A 19371-nucleotide genomic window follows, 5' to 3' on the forward strand; every position below is an offset into this window, starting at 1 on the left:
GTGCTAGAATATGTTGAAGTTCTAGAATCTGTCTAACATTATTAATCTGTCAGAGTTCTAGCATGTGTAGATTTTCTAGGTTCGAGGAAGTGATGGAAGATGAGATATCCAGAATTTGACAGAATTAAAATAACGTGTGAGCGTTTTAGTGTTTGTCAGAGTCCTGGAAAGTGGGAGAGTTTTAAAATTTGTCTGAATTCTAAAACGTGTGAGTTTTCGATTTAAATTCCTAAAGTTTGTCAGAATCCATGATTTGTCAGAGTTCTGGGAAGTAAAGAAAATAAAGAGGTCTGGAATTTGTTGTAGTTGGCACAGTGACCAATTCCATAATCGTTCCTGTCATTTAATGTGTATTTTTGTTGGTCAACTCACAAAAATACACATTAAATGACAAGAAGATTGTTATTGTACAAAACAAAATAAATTTTGTGCAAAACTTAAATATACTAATATTATATGTTCACACTGTTTTTCTGTTATTATCTTTTTGCATGTTTTTCTTCATTTCCTTCATTTTTTAATGTCAATTTTCTTGTCGTCTAAATGACAACAAAATTGCTATTATATAAAATGAAAATATTCAGAGTACAAAACACATATGTATTCATTTTGTGTGTAAAGATAGTTCATTACAATATATCCTGTTATTATATTTTGGCTGTTTTTCTTCATTTCCTGCATTTTTGCTTATTAATATTGTCATTTCAATGACAAGGAAACTGCTATTAAATGAAATGGAAATAAATATTGTAAAAGACAAATGTATTAATTTTGTTTGTATAGTTCATTACAACATTGTTCTGTTATTACTACTTTTTTAAAAGTTTTTTCTTCATTTATTCCATTTTGTTTGTTAATTTTCTTGTCGTTTAAACAAGAAGAAATTTGCTGTCATACAAAATGAAAATAAATATTGTGCGAAACACAAATGTATTCATTTTGTGTGTATAGTTCATTACAATAAATAAATAATAAATAAACTACCTGCTGAACTGTTACTACATTTATTCATTTTTTACTACACAATAAAATGTAGGCGCAGCCTCCGTGACCGGAAGTCGTTGTCCGTGTAGTCCAGCTTGACGATCCTCACTCGATCCGATCCCTCAAACTATCGCTAACTATCGGACTACTTTCCTGCGGGAAACAGCGACCGGGAGACCCGGGGCTGCCTTCTCTGAACACCCGCCCCGTCCGGACGCCAGCCGGAGCGTTTGGTTCTCCGGTGTTACCGTGTCGGAGCTCACCTGTGGAGGTTAAATGGCTCCGCTGGAAGCGAACGCTTCCCGCGGCGGCTAGCCGCCGATGCTAGCGCCGTTAGCTCGCTATATGGAGGTAATTAGCTAGCGAAGCCCCGGTTAAGTCCTCACACACGGTCCCTTATTCCTCCTCCTCCTCTCTTATCAGCGTCCCCTGGACAATGTCTCCTGCAGACTGAGGTGAGTGTCACCCACCGGTACAGTTGAGCCAGTTTTTCCCTCCTCCGCCGCCGCTAGCCCCGGAGCCGTGTCAGCCCCGGGTAGCGGCTCGGACTATTCCCCGGATCTCCTCCTCCATCCTCTGTTTACATCGTGTCTCGAGCGGCCGAGTCTTCCCCTCGTGCGGTTCTTGTCGTGGCCGCGGCTTACGAGGTGCGTTTTAATGCGATGTCACGCGTCGTACGTGCACGTTTTAGGAGGTAAATCCATATTTGTGTGCCTGATCGCCCCCCCTCGTCCCCCTTCCCTCCGTGCTGCTGGTGTCGGGACTCCTCTCCACATTCTTTCACATTAACAAAGTGTAACGATGTAGATCAAATTGGGTTTGTTGTTGCATGTGCAGACCTCCAGCCGGTGATAGCGGGAGCCGGCATCCCCTGCACAGAGGGGGCTTTCACAAGGGGGGGGGGGTTACTTAACGCCTGGTTCTTTTTGTACAACCTGTCTCTCTCTCACTCTCTCTGTTTTTCCTCCCCTTCTGCAGGAGGGAGTCACACCAGATGGATATAAGATCTTTATACCCAGTGGATTACTGGCCACGGCTTCTCCTCTTGGCATCATGATCTCGGTCAAATCATACCTGGACTACCGCCGCAGAGATTCCCCTCCTTTCCGCGTGGATTTATCCGGCAGTCTTTAAAGAGTGCCAGTCAAGCCCGGATGTTCCCGTCAGACCGTCCTTCCCCTCCCGACGTGGCTGTGGTGAAATATTGACTATGTGTCTGTGCAGGTCGGGAATGCCGAGATTCGTATAAACGATAGTGACTCGGTTACAAAGGAATCCCAAAGAAGGAAGGCGCGCAGCGCAAAACCAAGCACCCCCCCCCGCTCCCCCCCCCCCCCCTGAAGAGACATGGCTTCAGTTTGGAAGAGGCTGCAGCGTGTGGGGAAGCACGCCTCCAAATTCCAGTTCGTGGCCTCCTATCAGGAATTGATGGTGGAGTGCACCAAGAAGTGGTGAGTTCCCATCACAGCGCTGTCATTTAGAAGGCCTCACGAAAACTGCGTGTCTCTGTGTGTGCTGGAATGTTGAGCTTGTTCCTGGTGGCCATAATTCACACACACACACACACATACTCGCACACACACTCACACACACTCGAACACAGCCTCTTTAGTGTGCAGGCATGTCTGTGCGCTGGGAGGGGCCCAACTGCCTTGTAAAATCGTAATGTTTTTCTTTCTTTCTTCACCAGTGTTGAATTTGCTCGAGTGTTCACTTTTTAAAAAGTTTGTCAGCTGTGTTGGTGGAATTGTTTCCAACAGTGTGTTGACACTGTTGGAAACAATAAGTGTCGTCTCATTAATTATAGTCTCAACATTTCTAAATGGTATTGATCTGAAGAGATTTCTTGAACTGCCATCGGTTTGTCCCCGTGGCCAAGATTGTAGAAGTAAATAGATTGTTGTTTTCTCAATTGAAATTCCCCCCAGCATACTATATGACCAGGTTAACAATGGCGAGATAAACCACACTGCTTAAAATGAAAGACCATGAAGGATGGAGCAACACACCGCCACACAGTTTATACATCCAGTCGGTTATCTTCGTTTCTACACAAAACTTTGAACCCCAGGTTTTTACCGATCCTGTGCAGGCGTCTGACCCGGGAGCTGTTGGTGCTGCTGCCTGTGCTGCTGGTGCAAACACTTTTCTACACTTTTCTGATTTACCGATAAAATTCAATACTCTTAACTTAATCGTCACAGACGTTCTGACTGGGGTGATCTAATGTGAACTCAAGAAAGCGAGATAAATCAAATTCCCACCACACACTGTGCAGTTTTAACACTGTTTGAAGTTCACTGCCGGCCACACTGCTCCATGAATCTAATAATGAAAGTGCAAGCTGAATCGCAGCCTGCAACATACTTTAGTCGACGTGATTGAACAAGAACATGTCATAAGTGTGCGTCGTCCATTCACAAAAGAGAAACTTGAGAAACATGAAGGTAGCCTCCGCCTCTCGTGGTGTTTCTGTGTTTGGAGAGAAATCCCCCAAAGGTTTTTGTTTTGTATTGATTTTTTCAGATCAGCATATGTGTAAGGTCTAAAAACCAAAACAACACCAGGTTCATTGAGGATGTAGTCACAGAAGATTTGCACCTCAACACGACGGTACAAAAGAAAACGACAATGCAGGATGTTTAAAACACTGGACGTCTGATGGTCTGATACGAGATGCAGAATATCAGACGTGTTGTTGTTTACCTGTGGAGGTGTCCACCGGTCCAGAAGAGATGAGAGCAGTCTCTCTGATCAGTGTTTGTTTTGTCCCCGCCGTCTCAACCAGAAGCTGTCAGAATTTCTCGACGTCTGTCAGTTCCGCTGACAGAATCTGCCCTCTCTAATCTAATCTGTCAACGTGACCGACGGCCTTTCAAATTTCCTGTCATTGTTGATACCTTTCAGTTTTTGGCAGGGAATAATTGGTTACCATTGGTTACGTCTGGGATCAGAGCGGTAGAGTCCACCCCAGCTGACTGTGGATGAAGGCAGGGTGAAGCCTGGACAGATCAGCGCTCCGTCATGTACTCAGAGAGACAGACAGCATCTACAGGTAGTTTAGAGTCACGAGATCAACCGTGAACACACCATCGCTGATCACTACATTACTGAGCGACCCTTGCTTCTAGATTCCTTCTATATAACATTTTGTTTGTCCTCTGGCTATGACCTCAGCGTAGAAGAACAACCCCCACAATATTCCTCAAATATCAACATAATGAGCGAAAGAGCTCTCGGGCGTGTTCTCAGTGGTGGAGATGGAGTGGAGAGATAGGCGGACACACTCTACACCTCTCCGCCTGCAGCTGTTTGTCCTGTAATGAGGGAAAAGCCGGGGCTTGTAAGGCAAAGGTGTAGCCCGCGGGCACGGTTGCTCTCGTGGTTGTCCGTAGGCGGGGCCAACGCAGAGCTTCGACCTGGGACAGATGTTAACGTGTCGGAGAATGGAATGAGAAAAATGTACATGTCTTCCCAGAGCAAAAGGGTGGGTGGGCACGAGCATGCAGCAGGCGGCACGCTTTGCTTTGCGAACTGAGGACGGCTCTTCTTACTTGTCATTAAATGGCAGCCACGTGAATATACATAAATTTTTTTGTCATACGCTTCGGTTTATGTCCGTCGCCGTGCAAGAAAACTGTTACCGAGCGTCGAGGGACAAGGCGTGCTCAGACCTTCCTACACCAGCTTGCTGAACATAAAGGTCTGCTGTGGCGTTGGGGTTGGCTCGTGTTCATTTCTCGCTGCAGTTTGTGAGGCACCAGTCAGTTTTTGACGCTGCCTTTCATCTCAGATGTCGGCTCCGCTGTTGAATTAACGTCCGGTGTGAGATGTCAAGTCTTCACATCCCCGGCGTTGCCTCGGGGTCCTCGTCTGTCTCCCGCTGAATGTTTGTGCGTTTTAGAAAAAAAAAAAGGAAGAAGGAGAAAAAAAAGCCTTGGCGTTTGGTTTAGGGCCTTCCTTACACTTCACCAGCACGGCATGTTGTTGTTGCTGCACTGGGAGTTTTCCATCTCAAAGATAGAAAACAGTCCCGAGAGCTCAACTCAAACCGAAATCCTGAATCTCACAGAAGGGATTCTCAAGCTTAATTTCTGCAGTCAATGACGGGAAGAGAAGCTGAAGGCTCATTTTGTATTGTGCCTGCGTGTGATCGTACATCAAGCCTTGGCTGCTCTGAATGTACATTGTGTGAAATATAGAAGCGATTTTTCACACTTGGCTTACACTCAAAGGCTCTGGAGTAATCTCCACAGTCCAGATAGTTTTGGCCAACACTTCCATCAATGCAAAGGGTAAAGAGGTTCAAAGGTGGTTGGTTCTCCATGTGCTTTAGGCCGCTTGATGCCTTTTGTCATGAGAATGTGGGCTGAGCTTGTTTGAATTCAAGTCACTTCTAGAATAAATGAGATTTTCCTCGATTACGTTTGGAGGCCCCCCTCCTTCACACCTTGTGGCATCCTGCTTGGTTCACTTCCTGGGATACATGTCGCAGCCTTCCGCCGTCTACTTTCTATTTGGGTAGTGCTGCTTACAGGACAACATGCTGGTTGGCTCACTGCCTTGCCTGTTCTTCACGAACAAGTAATTAGGTTTGAATCCAGAAGTACAGCAGAACCCAAACAATGCAATATATTTCTTGCCGCTACAATTTCTTTCTGAAATGAACTCACTGCTTTCAAAAGAGTGGTGCGAAGAGGAAGGAAACCAGTTGAAGTTCTAATCAAGTCGAGTCCAGACTCTCCTGGTGCCAAAGGAACTTTCAGCTTCTCAATGCCCCCCTGCAGGGGATGATGGAGATTGGTACCGTCGTGCCAAACTGCAATCAACTTTTATTGGTCAAACTGTTGCCAGCTTGTCTATAATTGTGTCACAATGCAGGGGCTGCATGCTGTGAAGGACACGGACTTATTTTGTCTCTGGAGGACGGGCGCTCTGGACGCTGGCTAATCTGCAGAGTCCAGCTAAAGAAATCAGTTGAACGATTCAGCATTTCCTGCTTCACGGCTGCGTCACACAGCAAACAGGTTGAAGCATTAAGAGCATTGAGGTTTACCTTCAGTACATTTATCTGGATGGTAGGTTTGTTGGTCTCAGTGACAAACCTTTCGTACCGTGGATGACGTCACATAATACAATCTGTGAAGGATGCAGTACTGACCTAGTCATTTCAGTTTTAAACAAGTTGTACCCACTTTTACTCACTTAAGCTCTTCCACTAACGTATAATCAATTTGTTTGGGTTCAGTTTGCCCACTGTTATTGTGTCTTTCCCGTTGATAGATGGAAATGAGCATTTGAATGTCATATTTAGTATTTTGAAAGTAATTCCACTGTATTTCTTTTCCCTGTGCATGGGTTGCTCTGCTGTAATCCGATCTGCTGAGTAGTGTTAATATTCCACTCACACTCCCTTTTCAGATGCCCAAATCAATTCTGACCAAGCCTTAAAACATTAATGAGTTCAGTGTTTTTGTTTGCTGCTGAAATACAGCACCGTTCACTGTTGCTGCGCTGCACCTCGGAGAACAATACATTGACATCTTTAAGCAAAACAATCAGCATTTTCTGCTGCAAATTACCATTGATGAAAAAAGTTGGACATTATCCTCCTCATTAAAAGTTAAAGCCACAATATTGAGTTGAAATTTCAGTTTGTCTGGCTGGGAGTTGTGATTGCATGTTGATTGTCACAACAACTGGCTGTAGATGATCTGCATGGGTGATCAATTTTCCTTCTGGTTTTGTACTTGGGTTCATGTGCTTATATGGGCTTCGGACAAATCCCCCCGACAACCACCACATCTATAATTTATTTAATCTTATCATAACATCTCCGTCCGACTTTCCCACTGAGCTTTAAAACAGCTCAACGACTTTTGTGTCAGAGTCAGTGATTATGTGATGTGACTTAACGGGCTGTGGATCCGACTGTTTGACACAATAGTCGTTGTTCAGGCTGAAGCAGGTACCAGGAGCATTGTGATGTACCAGGCCCACCTGCTTTCATTATCAATCTTTATCCTGCAGGGTCTTAGTACTCATCTGCACGTCTGAGAGTGAATCATTCATTTCTATAACCAAGGATCCTCTTCTTCTGCTTCTTTGTGCCCAGAGCTAATGTGCTGAGATATATTGCCTCTATTGTTTGGACGTGTTCAACCTGGCCTTGAACCAAGGATTCAATTCTCACTAATAACCTCGTTCAAAGCTGCTTTTTGAGGCACCTTGATTGGATCTCGCTAAGATTTGCTTCCGACTTCTCATAAGTAACCACAGAGGATTTTTATTCGACAAACAAGGGATTTATCTGAATCAACCTAAATGTTTGTATTGATTGCAGAAAGCATTGTTATTGTAATTTACCTGATGTCACATGGCTTGAGTCCAAGGAGAAGCTTGTTGTGTTAATTAATGGGTGTCTTTATTGTGGGATTTTCACCAACGGGCTATTAAAGTGTCCGGAGAACATTAGTTTGACGTTGAAATCATTTACGATGAACTCAGGGCGGGGATCGTTTCCTCCTGCAGGGTGGGTTACTGTGGCTCAGTTTGAACATTTGGATGTTTTCCGCTTGCAATTGTCGTATGTCGCAAGTGTCCACTGTTTTACACTGGTTTATACTCATCAGACTTTAATCAAACTGCATGAAAATATGTCAGCAAGCCTACCGAGTCCTACTTTATATCAAACAGACTTTGACAGAAATTTGGCACAAATTTAATGCCGACTCGGCAATCGTACAGGGGTCTGTTCCACCTGGATCTAACACGATGGCTGTAAACACAACATTTATTTAAAACCCAGTTTGGGCATTCCTCCATCCCTGGAGCTGATAGTTTGTATTCATTACATCTCTAATTATCCTTTCTTTTCATGGCTTGTCTTTTGAAGGAAACACAACCGCTCAACTTTTCCGCCCGTTACTTGTTGTTCAGTCCCAAGTGTTTTGCGAAATGCCAAAAGTGCATCAATGAGCCGCTCAAGTTCCAGCGTCGGACGGACAGCCGACTAATGGCTGTGTGTTTGTGAGAGAAGGTGACCGGCCTGTGTCAGGCTGTGACATGTTGCCTTCTGTGCAGCATGTGTGGGTTGTGGCACGTGTCCATCATCACGTCTCTGCCAGAGCGCCGTCTCCCTGCCAACTCTGCTGACGCGTCTCTCCATTCTATTCAAATTCGGAGGCTCTTCACAGATTCCTGAGAAGAAGTTTGGCACCGGGCGGCGGTTCCATTGCCAGGTGATTGTAGAGAGCAGTGGTTTTCTGTTGTGTAGGAATTTTGGGATGAAATGGTAGGATTTGGGATTCTAGTTTTGAAAAACAAAAACTCCTACTTTTTGCTTTTTTTTTTTCCACATATTTTTTGGTTTTTAGTCGGACGTTAAAGACGTTTCCAATATTTGCCTCGTGCATTTGACTGTGTAAATGTGGTCGACACGGTTGCCAGTGAAATGCCAAACTTGAGGGAAAACGTCTTTTCTTAATTGAAACTTGGACTTGTTGTAATTTGCTTGCTTGCCTAATTGCAGCATTCGCTGTTGATTTAACTCTGCCAACTGGTTTGTCCTCCTCGTGCAGATTGCAGCTCTCTGTGATTCACTAATTGTTTTCTTGCACCAAGCACATTGATGTCATCTGGGCCAGTCATTAATGCCCCGTTTCTCCTCGTTTTCTGCTGCTCTCTCGTCTTATCTCTTTTGTTCCTTCATCTCCTGATTACTCTATCTGCACCACCCTTCCTCTCTTCCTTCAGCTCCTTCCCTCGGCAGTGTCACTTCAAATGCTTTGCAGGGGAATTTGCCCAAGTGGAGACGGTTCGATGCTGCAATTATAGACACAAACGGGCATTTACCCGCTCCTCCCACGTCCACGGGGGTGACATGGAACACTGCGGGACCGAAGCGGCCAATGGGGGGTTAAATGTGACGGAGCCTCTGCCCATGTGTCTCCCTTTTGCCGCTGCGAGGCGGAGGAAACATGTGGCCATGGAGACTGCTCGCCATTCATCAGCCTGCAGAGGGGCGCGGCTGCATGCGTGTCTGCATGGCAGAGCACGCCACCACAAACCAGAAATGAGCTACAGTCACTGCTCGGAAACCTGAATCTGAGAAAAACGGAGCAACCTGCTGCAATGTTTTCCATCTCTGGGAGGATGTAGTTCTTCTTGCCCCCTGCAAGAGAAAGTTATGTGGCGTGTGTCGGCCAGCGATCTCGTGAAGAGGGAAAGCATGATAAAATATTGCTTTAAAAATGTTGTTTAGCTTCTGATTGGAGACTTTCCAGAGGACTCACCTGCATCTCGAAAAGGAAAAGGAAAAAAAAACCAAAACGATAGGTTTCACAGATTTTTTCCGGTGACAATAAAGTATGATAAAAATAAGCAAGGCAGCAAATGTTCTATTCTGTTTTTTGCTGAATTCTGCACGTATCTTCTTACTGCTGAATCCCGATTGACCATGTCAAATTTGCGTCAATAAATAGATGTTCCAGTTCTCACTGGGGCTCCTTGTTGCTCCAAACCACTTTATGCTTCTAATCAGGACTTTGTCAATCAAGTGTCATGGCTATTAGCAAACTGGTATAAACAGAGCTTTGAATTAGGGAGATTAGCTTTTTTTTTTTATTGCTTAATTTCCCCTCATAAGTGAGGCTTGCTATTATTCCCTCATTTATCTGGCTTTGAAACCGTATGATCCACCTGATTCCTGCTGTGCCTGATCTCTGCCTGAGGCTCCTCTGTGCTGACAGACGGCTGGATGTTGGCTGCTGCTGCTACTCTAGTTTTCATGTTTACTGTATATCTTAAGGTCTCTTTTGTAAGTCAAATGTTTTACAGCTATTGCTGTTGTATAAAGATTTATTGACATAGAGCCATTTCCAAACCAATAATTTCAAGACGAGATAAAAGCCTGAAACAAACCGACCCCACAAAGTGAAGGCCAGCTGCTTTTATGAGCTCAACCCAGGAGATGATACAAGCAAGAAGAAAAAGGAATATGGCACCAAAGCCGACAAATTCCGTGGCGTGTGGGCCGATCACACTGGGTACCCAGGCTTGGTCGTCCTAACCTCCAATGCAAGAGGTATTTAGATTATGAATTTTGTCAACCAAGAGTGGAAAAAAACCCTCCTGATTTCTCTGGAATCAGTGAAGAGAAGCCCAAATAACTGAAATACAATCCCAACTGCTGGCTTCAGTCACTGCTCGGAGATTTCTGTGGTTCCATCCAAGGAACTGACTGCGATGGAAAACGTGATATTCATTAGTATTTGTTTTCCCAGTGAAGCATTAGTATTCCCAGAGGGATCTTCAAACTTCTCCATGTACATCCTAAAATACGTTGGAGGGGTGGGGGGTGGGGGGGGGGTGGAGGACTTCCTTTTGTTCGGCCTAAATTTGATAACTGAATGCCTCAGAGGGGCAAGAGATTCTACCGCAAATGTTTTGAGATGCAAAATTTGTATTTGTAGAATCTAAAAAAAAAAAAAAAACAAACCCTCAGGTTTCAACCTTTGTTTAAATATTTATTGCCGATGCACAACTTTACAAAAAAAGTTTGAATTGATTGGATTGTGGTAATGGTATGCATCACACGTGGGTTGCTCTTGTCTCTTCCAATGGTTTGCAATGTTAAGGATTCATGGGATGTTTTTCAGTTGCACTGTGTCCTAATCTTACTCTGAAATTGACTTGTTAAGCAGATTTCTGGAAGCGGTTAAAGTCTGTGACGCATCTACATTTGACAAAGTTCACATCAATGGCCGACCCAAGTTTAAATCACAAGAGATGGTCCTTATAAATTATTAGAACTCCCCCTGATCTGCAGACACTCCCTCGTCTCAGTATCTTAGTATCTCAACTAAATGTTTTGCTCATCTCTCAACACCATGTATTCGCTCTTTTCTAGCGGCCATGTTGCTCATGGCAGCAGGGGCATTATAAAGATGTTTTAAAGATGTAATTGAGTCGTGTCGAGTCCACTGAAGCTGCTCCCCACGTCCATTATACACAACTGAAGTCCATCACACAGTGTGAAAACATCACATGTGCTCCAGTGGACTGTCCTTCAGTCCTTCAGTCCTTCAGTCCTTCAGTCCTTTGGCGTTGCTTGTTGACTGTCTATTTATAGCTCCATTCAACATGTTTGATTCACCTCTCCAGCTCCGTTCCGACACCCTCCTACCTCTCTGCCTCTCTTTCTTGCTCCATGTTGGATTTTTTAATCTGTGCTGTGGCTGAAGTTAGCCTGAGCTGCACTTGTGTCTTTGTCATTAAAGGTAATTAGTAGAAAGAGCCGGTCTCTTTGCAGAAGGACGCTCGGAGGGAATTTGACGTATATCAAGTTCATCAAGTGGACTGCTCAAGCATTCTGTACACCTCGTAGACGTGAAGAGGGAGGAATCAAAGAGCATGGGTGATGAGCTCCAGACAGGACCAGATACACTGGAACGTCCGTCTGCAATGTCCTCTGGCTGTGGCCGCACTTCACCTCAAACTGTGGTCAGCCTTCATCAGTTCATTGGAGTTCATCCCCACACAGCTCTGACTCTTTTCGTGGAGGAAGTTTTACCCTTGAACAAAAAGCTCTGTTGGGGCCGTCACTTTTCTTTTCTTCAGCCCCACCTGAAGATGGAAATGCGTTGCACCTGACTCGCTGGCCCTCAAGGGGAAATGGTGCCTTTTGCGTCTCGCTTCCATTCCTCCATCCTTCCCTCTGGTTAATTACCTGCTCTGACTTTGGCCTCTCTCTTCAGCTGTTGCAGACATAATTGGCAACACTTGACATCCAATCAGTCCGTCGCTGCTTTTACGTCACTTATTACTGAAAGCACTTTACTTTTGTTTAACACAACCTTCAGGATTACACCATTTGAGGCGAACCGTCTGTGAACTGAATGTAAAATGCAGCTTCATCCAATATTACTTTCATGGATCTTGTCAGATCGTCACGGGGACAACAAAATTCAGCTGATGTTGCATAATTCATTTGGAGAAAGATGCTCTGTAATCTGGATTTTACCAAAGAAGAAGCAATACAAAGTCACTGCTTCTGTAGAAACATGTCAAAACGTGTTGTTTTCGACACAGACGTCAACAAGCTTTCATTAGAATGTGTGAGTGAGGCTAACTAAATGCATGCATTCAAACTTCTTCAGTTGTGGTGTTGTTTAATCAGAAACTGGAGATGAATCTATCCCACAAAGAAGTCCTGGAAACACACGCTACACATCCAGGCGCAGACACCATCGGCTAAGCTGATTAGTGAGCTGCTGGAGCTTTCACTGCAGACACTTGTGTCTGGCTGGAGTGCTTTCAGCATTCACTCAGTGTCATTGACCCTGGTCCCGGCTGAGAGACACACACACACACACACTGACAGACTGTTCTATAATTGGATGTTAAGGGTCCGTTAGTAGAGGCCTGAAAAGCTCAGTCATATTCAAGCTGTTTGTATTAAAAGTGAATGAGATTTGTAAAAGTTTTCTATCAACTCTTCACAGCAGAACACATTCTGCTGGTTTGGTCACCGAGGTTCAAGTTTGCCTGGTCATGCCTGCTACACGAGTGCTTCTGTGTGTGTGTGCGTTGTGTGTGTGTGTGTGTGTGTTTAGTTTATCAGGCAGTCTGGAGTGTGACATGCACAGATTGTGTTTGCACTGCGACGTCGGACTTGATAGCCACAGGCTGACTGATAGAGCAGCAGATTGAGAGCAGCAGCACTCCACCTCTCTGTTTCCCTCTCTCTCTCTCTCTCTCTCTCTCTCTCTCTCTCTCTCTGTTCCTCATTTTCAGTCTTCATCTGTTCCTGCTTCCGATTGTTCTTTTCTCGCTGTCCTTTCTGAACCAGAAATTGCCAACTAGGTCAAGTGTGGGGGGAAAAAAAACTCCAAGCTTTCAACACAGGTCCTTTTACTGTATATGTTTGGGGTTTTTTAGTTTTTTTCCCACTTTTGCTGGATGTTTGACAGTGTTATAGCTGTTACCGCATCTCCACTTCTGTATCACATTCAGCAGTAGAAGTGAGCAGAACATTTATCAAAGATGTTAAATGAATATAACACGGGCTAATCATTATAAAGCCTACCTGACACTGGCAGTGGTGCTACTCTCTAAAAAGCAAGCCTTTCCAGCTGTTCTTACTGGAGGAACTCCAGGTTCTCCTCAGGAGATTCCCTCTGCAGCACAGCTGAGTTTGCATAACGTTACCAGGCCGCCCGGGTTTCGTGAAACAGACGTTCTGCCATAATGTTGCTGCAATGACAAGATTAGTTGTATGACAAAAATAAAAGAAAGGGTGTTCGCCACACCTGCCTCTCTTACCACACTTTCCCTTGCTTGTATCTATGAATTTCAGACATCACAGCGATCCTTCTATACGTTTGGCCACCTCAGAGACTCAGCTGGTCATACAGGACGAGCTCCCCACTTGTGATGCTCAGCAGGCCATGACGCATTACTAGTTTATTCAGTGGTTTGAAAAGAGGAGAAAGTTTTCAATACCAAAGGTCAAAGCTCTTTAAAGCATATCACATGGGTTTTCCACAACAGGTTGCAAACGTGACATACAAAGTTAGTCTACACAGGTTAGGCAGGGTTTTGGTGACTCCCTGAAAACAGTAATAACACAGTGTTCTGCGTTTGTCACGCCACAGACGTTTATGTTACGAGCCACCCACTGAAATTACAGATTCCCATCTGGATCTGTGCCCTCAGAGAGCAGAGGTGTGTACGCTCAACACCAACATCCAAACTCGCTATACAAATGTAGCATCCTGAATGTTTTAGCAGCAGCCCTCTGAGAAAAAAAAAAAAAGGTCCCTGAACTCTAAATATAACGCACACACATTATCGCTCATTATTTTTAAGTACATCTGAAACAGGAACACAGCTGGTTCACTAGCTCAGCAAAAACTAGATGCATCTCTGAAAGCGTCGCCGGCCTCCAGACCGTCATGGCTCCCAGTCCATGTTCTCCTGGGACTTGGTACTTTTATTTTGACAGTCACCGGAATAACAATCCAGCTCCATCACCTCCCATTGCTAATGTTTGTAGTGTATTGTTGTCTGTGTACACGAGCGTGCGTGTGGTTTCATTACAAAAGTAAACAACAGCACCCACTAGTGGCCCAGCATGAAAATAAAAAAAAAAAATTTCAACGTTTCTACCAGACATTCAAAATGTGAAACTTTTCCGAAACACCAAAAATTCAGCGTTTTCTTTGGAGACGTGTCAACAGGGGCCTAAGTTCTACACGTCTGGATCCCCTTGCATCAAACGAGTAATCTTAACTTCCTCCTTCCAGAAAGAAGGAGAAGGAAGCGTTGACTTACCGATGAACCTTGACTTCCAGTCATGTGGTCGGATGGTCATGTGCACACAGTCTCAGGTTCCCTTCAACAATCCTGAACGATGGGTCTGTTCTGAGTCGTACAACTGTACATGTTTCATGTTACGGATGAGGGTGTGGGAGCAAAAATATAGATTGAAATGACGTGAAAAACAAAGAGTCTTGTTTGTGAAACTTGATAAAACACACGGCATAGTCTCTGCAGAGGTATTTGTCCTCTGCTGATGTTTCCAGCCTGTGATGACGCCGAAATGTCTCCGAAGAAACATCGAACACCTACATGTTCTCTAATACCACGTTTTGCCTGGATGAGAGCGGCAGCTAAAAGTCTTAAATGTAGATGTGGGAGGGTTTATCAGTGCTTTGTGCCAGTCTCCCAGGACTGCGATCACAGCTTCCCTGCTGAGCTCTCTGACCCACTTCTGCTCTTTCCTGCCATCTTTTTTTTCCCCCCAGCTCAAGCACAACCACTCAGACTGCATTCACAGGCCAACCTCTTTTACTTCTACGTCTTAGATCGTCTTTAAAACGGAAAAAAAAACATTTTGGGGATTAATGCGCCTCCAATTCACATCACAAATCAGCAGACATGCTTGTAGTTCTCCTCACCTTGTCGCCAGTAATTCTCAGTTGTGAGCATGCAGTGTTAGTCACATTGGGGAGGTGCTCCATTAGTCTCCTGAAGAATTAAACAATCACCCCCCCTTTTGGTTGTCAGCACCAGAAGTATTTGTCGGTTAAACCAATTACTGCCAATTACAAGTCGGCTCACTGTCCCCTCCCTGCAGCAGAGCTGGAGAAGACTGCAGGTTATGTAGAAGGGATGTCGCTCGATTCAGAAAAGCACAGTTTTCTGTATGTGCGTGTTTTGTAAGAGTGGAACATTTGTTGTATGCATGCGTGTTATAATATATTATATTCTCCAATTGAGTTGGGACTGAACTGTACATTGTAAATATCACACCACAAGTTGCATTAGGGCTGTAGTATTGAAGGCTGGTCACTCTGAGAGCCTTCCTTCAGGCCTGTTTGAGGTTGTCTTTATCACATTTGTTTTCTTCTCTTGTGGCATTTCTTGATTGCTGCTCCATGGTGAGGGACGGAGCCCGCCGCCCAACAACAGACAACAACACTCAAAAGTGTGGAGAAGACGTTTAGCCTGCAGACAAATGGTTCACATTTTTTCTCCTCGTAGCGCAGAAAGAAATACTGTACAAAGGGGAAAGAGACGGGGGGCGATATTTATGTGAGCAGCGTGAGCTCTGATATGTCCATGTGTTCCTGGACAATGGCCTCTCTGTGTGGGGCCTCTCCTCAAGGCTGAAATTGTTTCATCACTCCTCCTTCTCCCTCTTCTTTCTCCCCTCTGCTCTCTGAGCTTCTCTCCATCTTTCAGTCATGCAGCAACCGTTTTCACTCTTTAAATCCAGTGTTTAGCTTGCAAATAATTGTGAAAAAGAGTGGACTGGCTGCTGTGAGCGCTGCATTGCTGCCATATAGCTGTGTTAATCCCAAATACCCAGTGTAATCCTGGTCAAAATAAGTGTGGCCGAACAGAAGTGACGTTTTGAGTCTGATGTCGCCAACGTTCATGCAGCTTCTTTTTATTTATCAGCTGACAAACGTATTGGGCTGGCTTTTACCGATTTGCGGAAAATAAAGTGATTCTAAGTAGTTCTTATAAGATCTTTCTTTAGTCCCTGGTGATCTTAGAGGTTTGATTCATGCACATATTTTCAGCCCTGATGCATGAGGACTTATTCGTAGATACATTCGTTTCTGGATACATCGTTTTGTAAATCATATCAAATCACTAGCTTAGTACTGAAACTATTGATCACCTTCACAGTGATTGATGGGTCAATACTGGATTTGAGTATTTCAGTAAAACAAGCACACAGTTTGTGTTATTGACAGTCGCCAACTAGGAATCAACTTATCCTCAGTATTGACCTCAATTCTGATGAACCATAACTTCATTAACACTGACAGTGTTTTATAATGGCTTATGTTCATGAATGTATCTGACAGCCAGCAAACATGTCTGGATTTCCATTGGTATAACGGGGGCAGAATTGTAGAGACTCAAACCACCTGCTTAACTTGAGCTATCATGGGGGTTTTACTGGTCTGCAGTGGTCATTGTCCATCACACGTTGACCAATAAAGGATTGGTGGTGATCTGATGGCAGAGGCATTGTTAGCAAAGACTTGAAGTTAATGTTTAGTTCTGATAAAAACCTGTTAGAATAGACGGCTCAAGAAGGCACCTTTTGCCTTATGAGGCCTGTGGTCATAATGTTCTGGCTGATCTCTCACACCACCTGGTTGGATGTGACTCAGTCAACACCCTGATTCCTGGATGTTGCTCCACATCGATTTATTGACGTTTTTAAACACATCTTGGTGAATATTGAACTTTACGTTTTCACATGACCACTCCGATCCAATTGATTTTCTCTCCATCTGTTTGCAGCGTTTCTTCTCTCCAATTAGTGTGACTCCGAAATGATTGTGTCAGGTTTTTTTGTTGTTTTTTCTTTTCTGTCACACTCACCTCTTGTGTGTGTATTTCTGTGCATGTGCACTTGTGTGCATGCTGCGGTCCACAGAGACAAAGCCTGGGTTTAGTTGTCTCATCATGATTTATTCATGCCATTAGTGACTCTGCAAGAGTGTGTGTGTGTGTGTGTATACCTGTTTGTGTGTGTACACCAGGTTATTAAAACCTTGAGATAAAAGCTTGTTGGGCTGATGGTCTCATCGGGTCGTTGTGTAGTTAGACAGAGGTGAATGGACTGCTTTCTCCCTCTTCCACTCATCTTGCTTTTTTTTTTAAATCTCACAGGCAACCTGATAAACTGGTGGTGGTTTGGACCCGCAGGAGCCGGCGGAAATCCTCCAAGGTTTGTACTGAAGAAGAAGCCGACCCAAAACGACAAAGTGAATAATTTGAGCTCGTTTGTCTCAAAATAATTGTTTGTCTTTTGTGTTTCCAGGCCCACAGTTGGCAGCCCGGCATCAAAAACCCCTACAGAGGAGTGGTGGTGTGGCCTGTGCCAGAAAACATCGAGATCACCGTCACTCTCTTTAAGGTGGGTTCCAGCTCCTCGTCAGCGGAGGGAAATGTGGACTTCCCAACATTTTTTGGACTGTATCTCCAGTCCCATCTCTCCACCTATTGTACGATACAGTTGTGTCTGTAAATGGCAGCCCTGTGTGGATAAGATCTGTCACCGTGCCTGCCTTACTTAAACATGCTGGGCCTCCTTGCTGACAGGCCGGCTCAGGGCTCAGTGTCCTGTTACCTCTTACCTCCTCCCACAAATACCCACACACCACACTGAATAGTAAAGTTACTAGTGGTGTGTGTTACCAGATGAATCTGTTTGTGACTTGCCTGTTTATCGATGCACTTTCTACACCAGCTCCAACCAAACCAAGCCGACCCCGGCTGATACAAGCAGGATACAGCCTGAGCAGCCGAGCTCGTCCATCACAGAGCAAACACAGAGATCACCGTACACATACTCTCCCACTCCCGGAGGATCCATTTACAGTCAGACGCTAACCTAACCAGCGTGGCTCTGGATAGTGGGAGGACTGCCAGAGCGCATGGCGACGGCGCACCCAGGGTCAGGGAGCGCACTGTGATCTCCACTCAGGAAGGCCAGCAGGTCCAGACCAGGAACATCCTCTGAGCAAAGATCAACAGAGCTGACCACTAAACCACGAAGCCACACAGAGAATCTGTCCGTGACCAATAGATTGTATGTTCATTGCTCTATCAAGATGCACGATAAACAGCTTAATGATCGCTGTAAATTGAACGTCCAAAAATGTTCACCTAACGACTGTTTGAAGCGTTGGTCTATATTTCTAATGCACTTAATCCAGACCAATGTGACACGGACAGATTCACTGGCCCCTCTGTGACTGAGTGAATGGGAAGTGGAAGAAGCAGCAGCAGGCTTGTGACTTGCAGTTCAATGCCGGTCTCAAAGAGTTGTGACGGATTCAACACAAGGACTTCATGATGCTCGAGATAACAACACACAGAGGCCCTCTTTGGGTATACGTGCCTAAATTGATCTTGTTTCCTCATTATAGCAGTGATTCAAATCTTTACTATCGTAAATGTAGGTGACCATTTTTAGTTAAACCAAAATGGCTAAATTGGCTTTGGTTTGCCGCCAAGTTACTGTCCCATGCAGTACACTACCAAAAACGTGCTCTAATTATTATAATTATTGTTAAAAATAGAAACTGTCCCATGCGAGGATGTTCTGTGTACAGTCCTCAAGTTCAAGCACAATATGGTACGTTTCTATTTCTAAGATAAATACAATGATCAGTTGCACTAAAAAGGCCAGACACTGTGACATTTCCGCTTTTATTAATACATTATAATATCTCAATAATTAGCAGAATTAGTTTTTCCTATTTTCAACTATTTCCTTTGATTTACCGTTGTTATTTTACATTAATAAGCTAAAGAGATGCACAAGATGTCCTGTGATCGCCCAGATATTTGGTCGGTTTTCCCGATCTTGTAAACTTGATTTTAGTAATAGATGTGATTGTGTAAACTGCAAGACACCAAATGATTAATTAAGTCAAAATATTCAATGCATATCTTAAGAAAAACAAGTAAAAGACATGGCTGATAGGAGCTGAAATGTGAGTTTGGAGTTAATCTCCAGACGTTTGTGAAAACACGCTGCTCTGGTGTCCTCTGGCTCACTCCTCCGGCTCTGTGCTCGTACTGGTGACTGTGTCCTTTCTGGGCCCACTTCCGGTCCCACAGGAAGTAATAAAGATGTTTTTGTAACGAGACACAAAGGAAAGCCACGGAGAGCACAGATCACCCTCTCCTGTAGGACTGAGGTCAAATCAGATCTGATCGGCTCAGAGAGTCTCGGGGAGAACAGAGATCACCCACTGCTGTCATGGACGTGAACCACCAAGCAGAATTAAGAAGCAAGATATCAGCTTTATAACAGAGGCACAGACCAAATCTGGCAAATTCACATGT

General features: G+C 44.4%; 1 protein-coding gene across 1 annotated transcript in view; it reads left to right on the forward strand.

The window, feature by feature from the left end:
- Positions 1 to 1110: 1110 nt before the first annotated feature.
- ehbp1 (EH domain binding protein 1) overlaps positions 1111 to 19371 on the forward strand; it is a 168619-nt gene continuing 150358 nt past the window's right edge. The window contains 4 exon segments of the mRNA XM_080507374.1: positions 1111 to 1439; positions 1963 to 2435; positions 17185 to 17242; positions 17336 to 17431. Of these exon segments, the coding sequence (XP_080363500.1) occupies positions 2332 to 2435; positions 17185 to 17242; positions 17336 to 17431 (258 nt within the window). The 5' untranslated portion in view covers positions 1111 to 1439; positions 1963 to 2331.

Source organism: Blennius ocellaris, assembly GCF_963422515.1.
Source record: "Blennius ocellaris genome assembly, chromosome: 13".
NCBI classification, from domain to species: Eukaryota; Metazoa; Chordata; class Actinopteri; order Blenniiformes; family Blenniidae; genus Blennius; species Blennius ocellaris.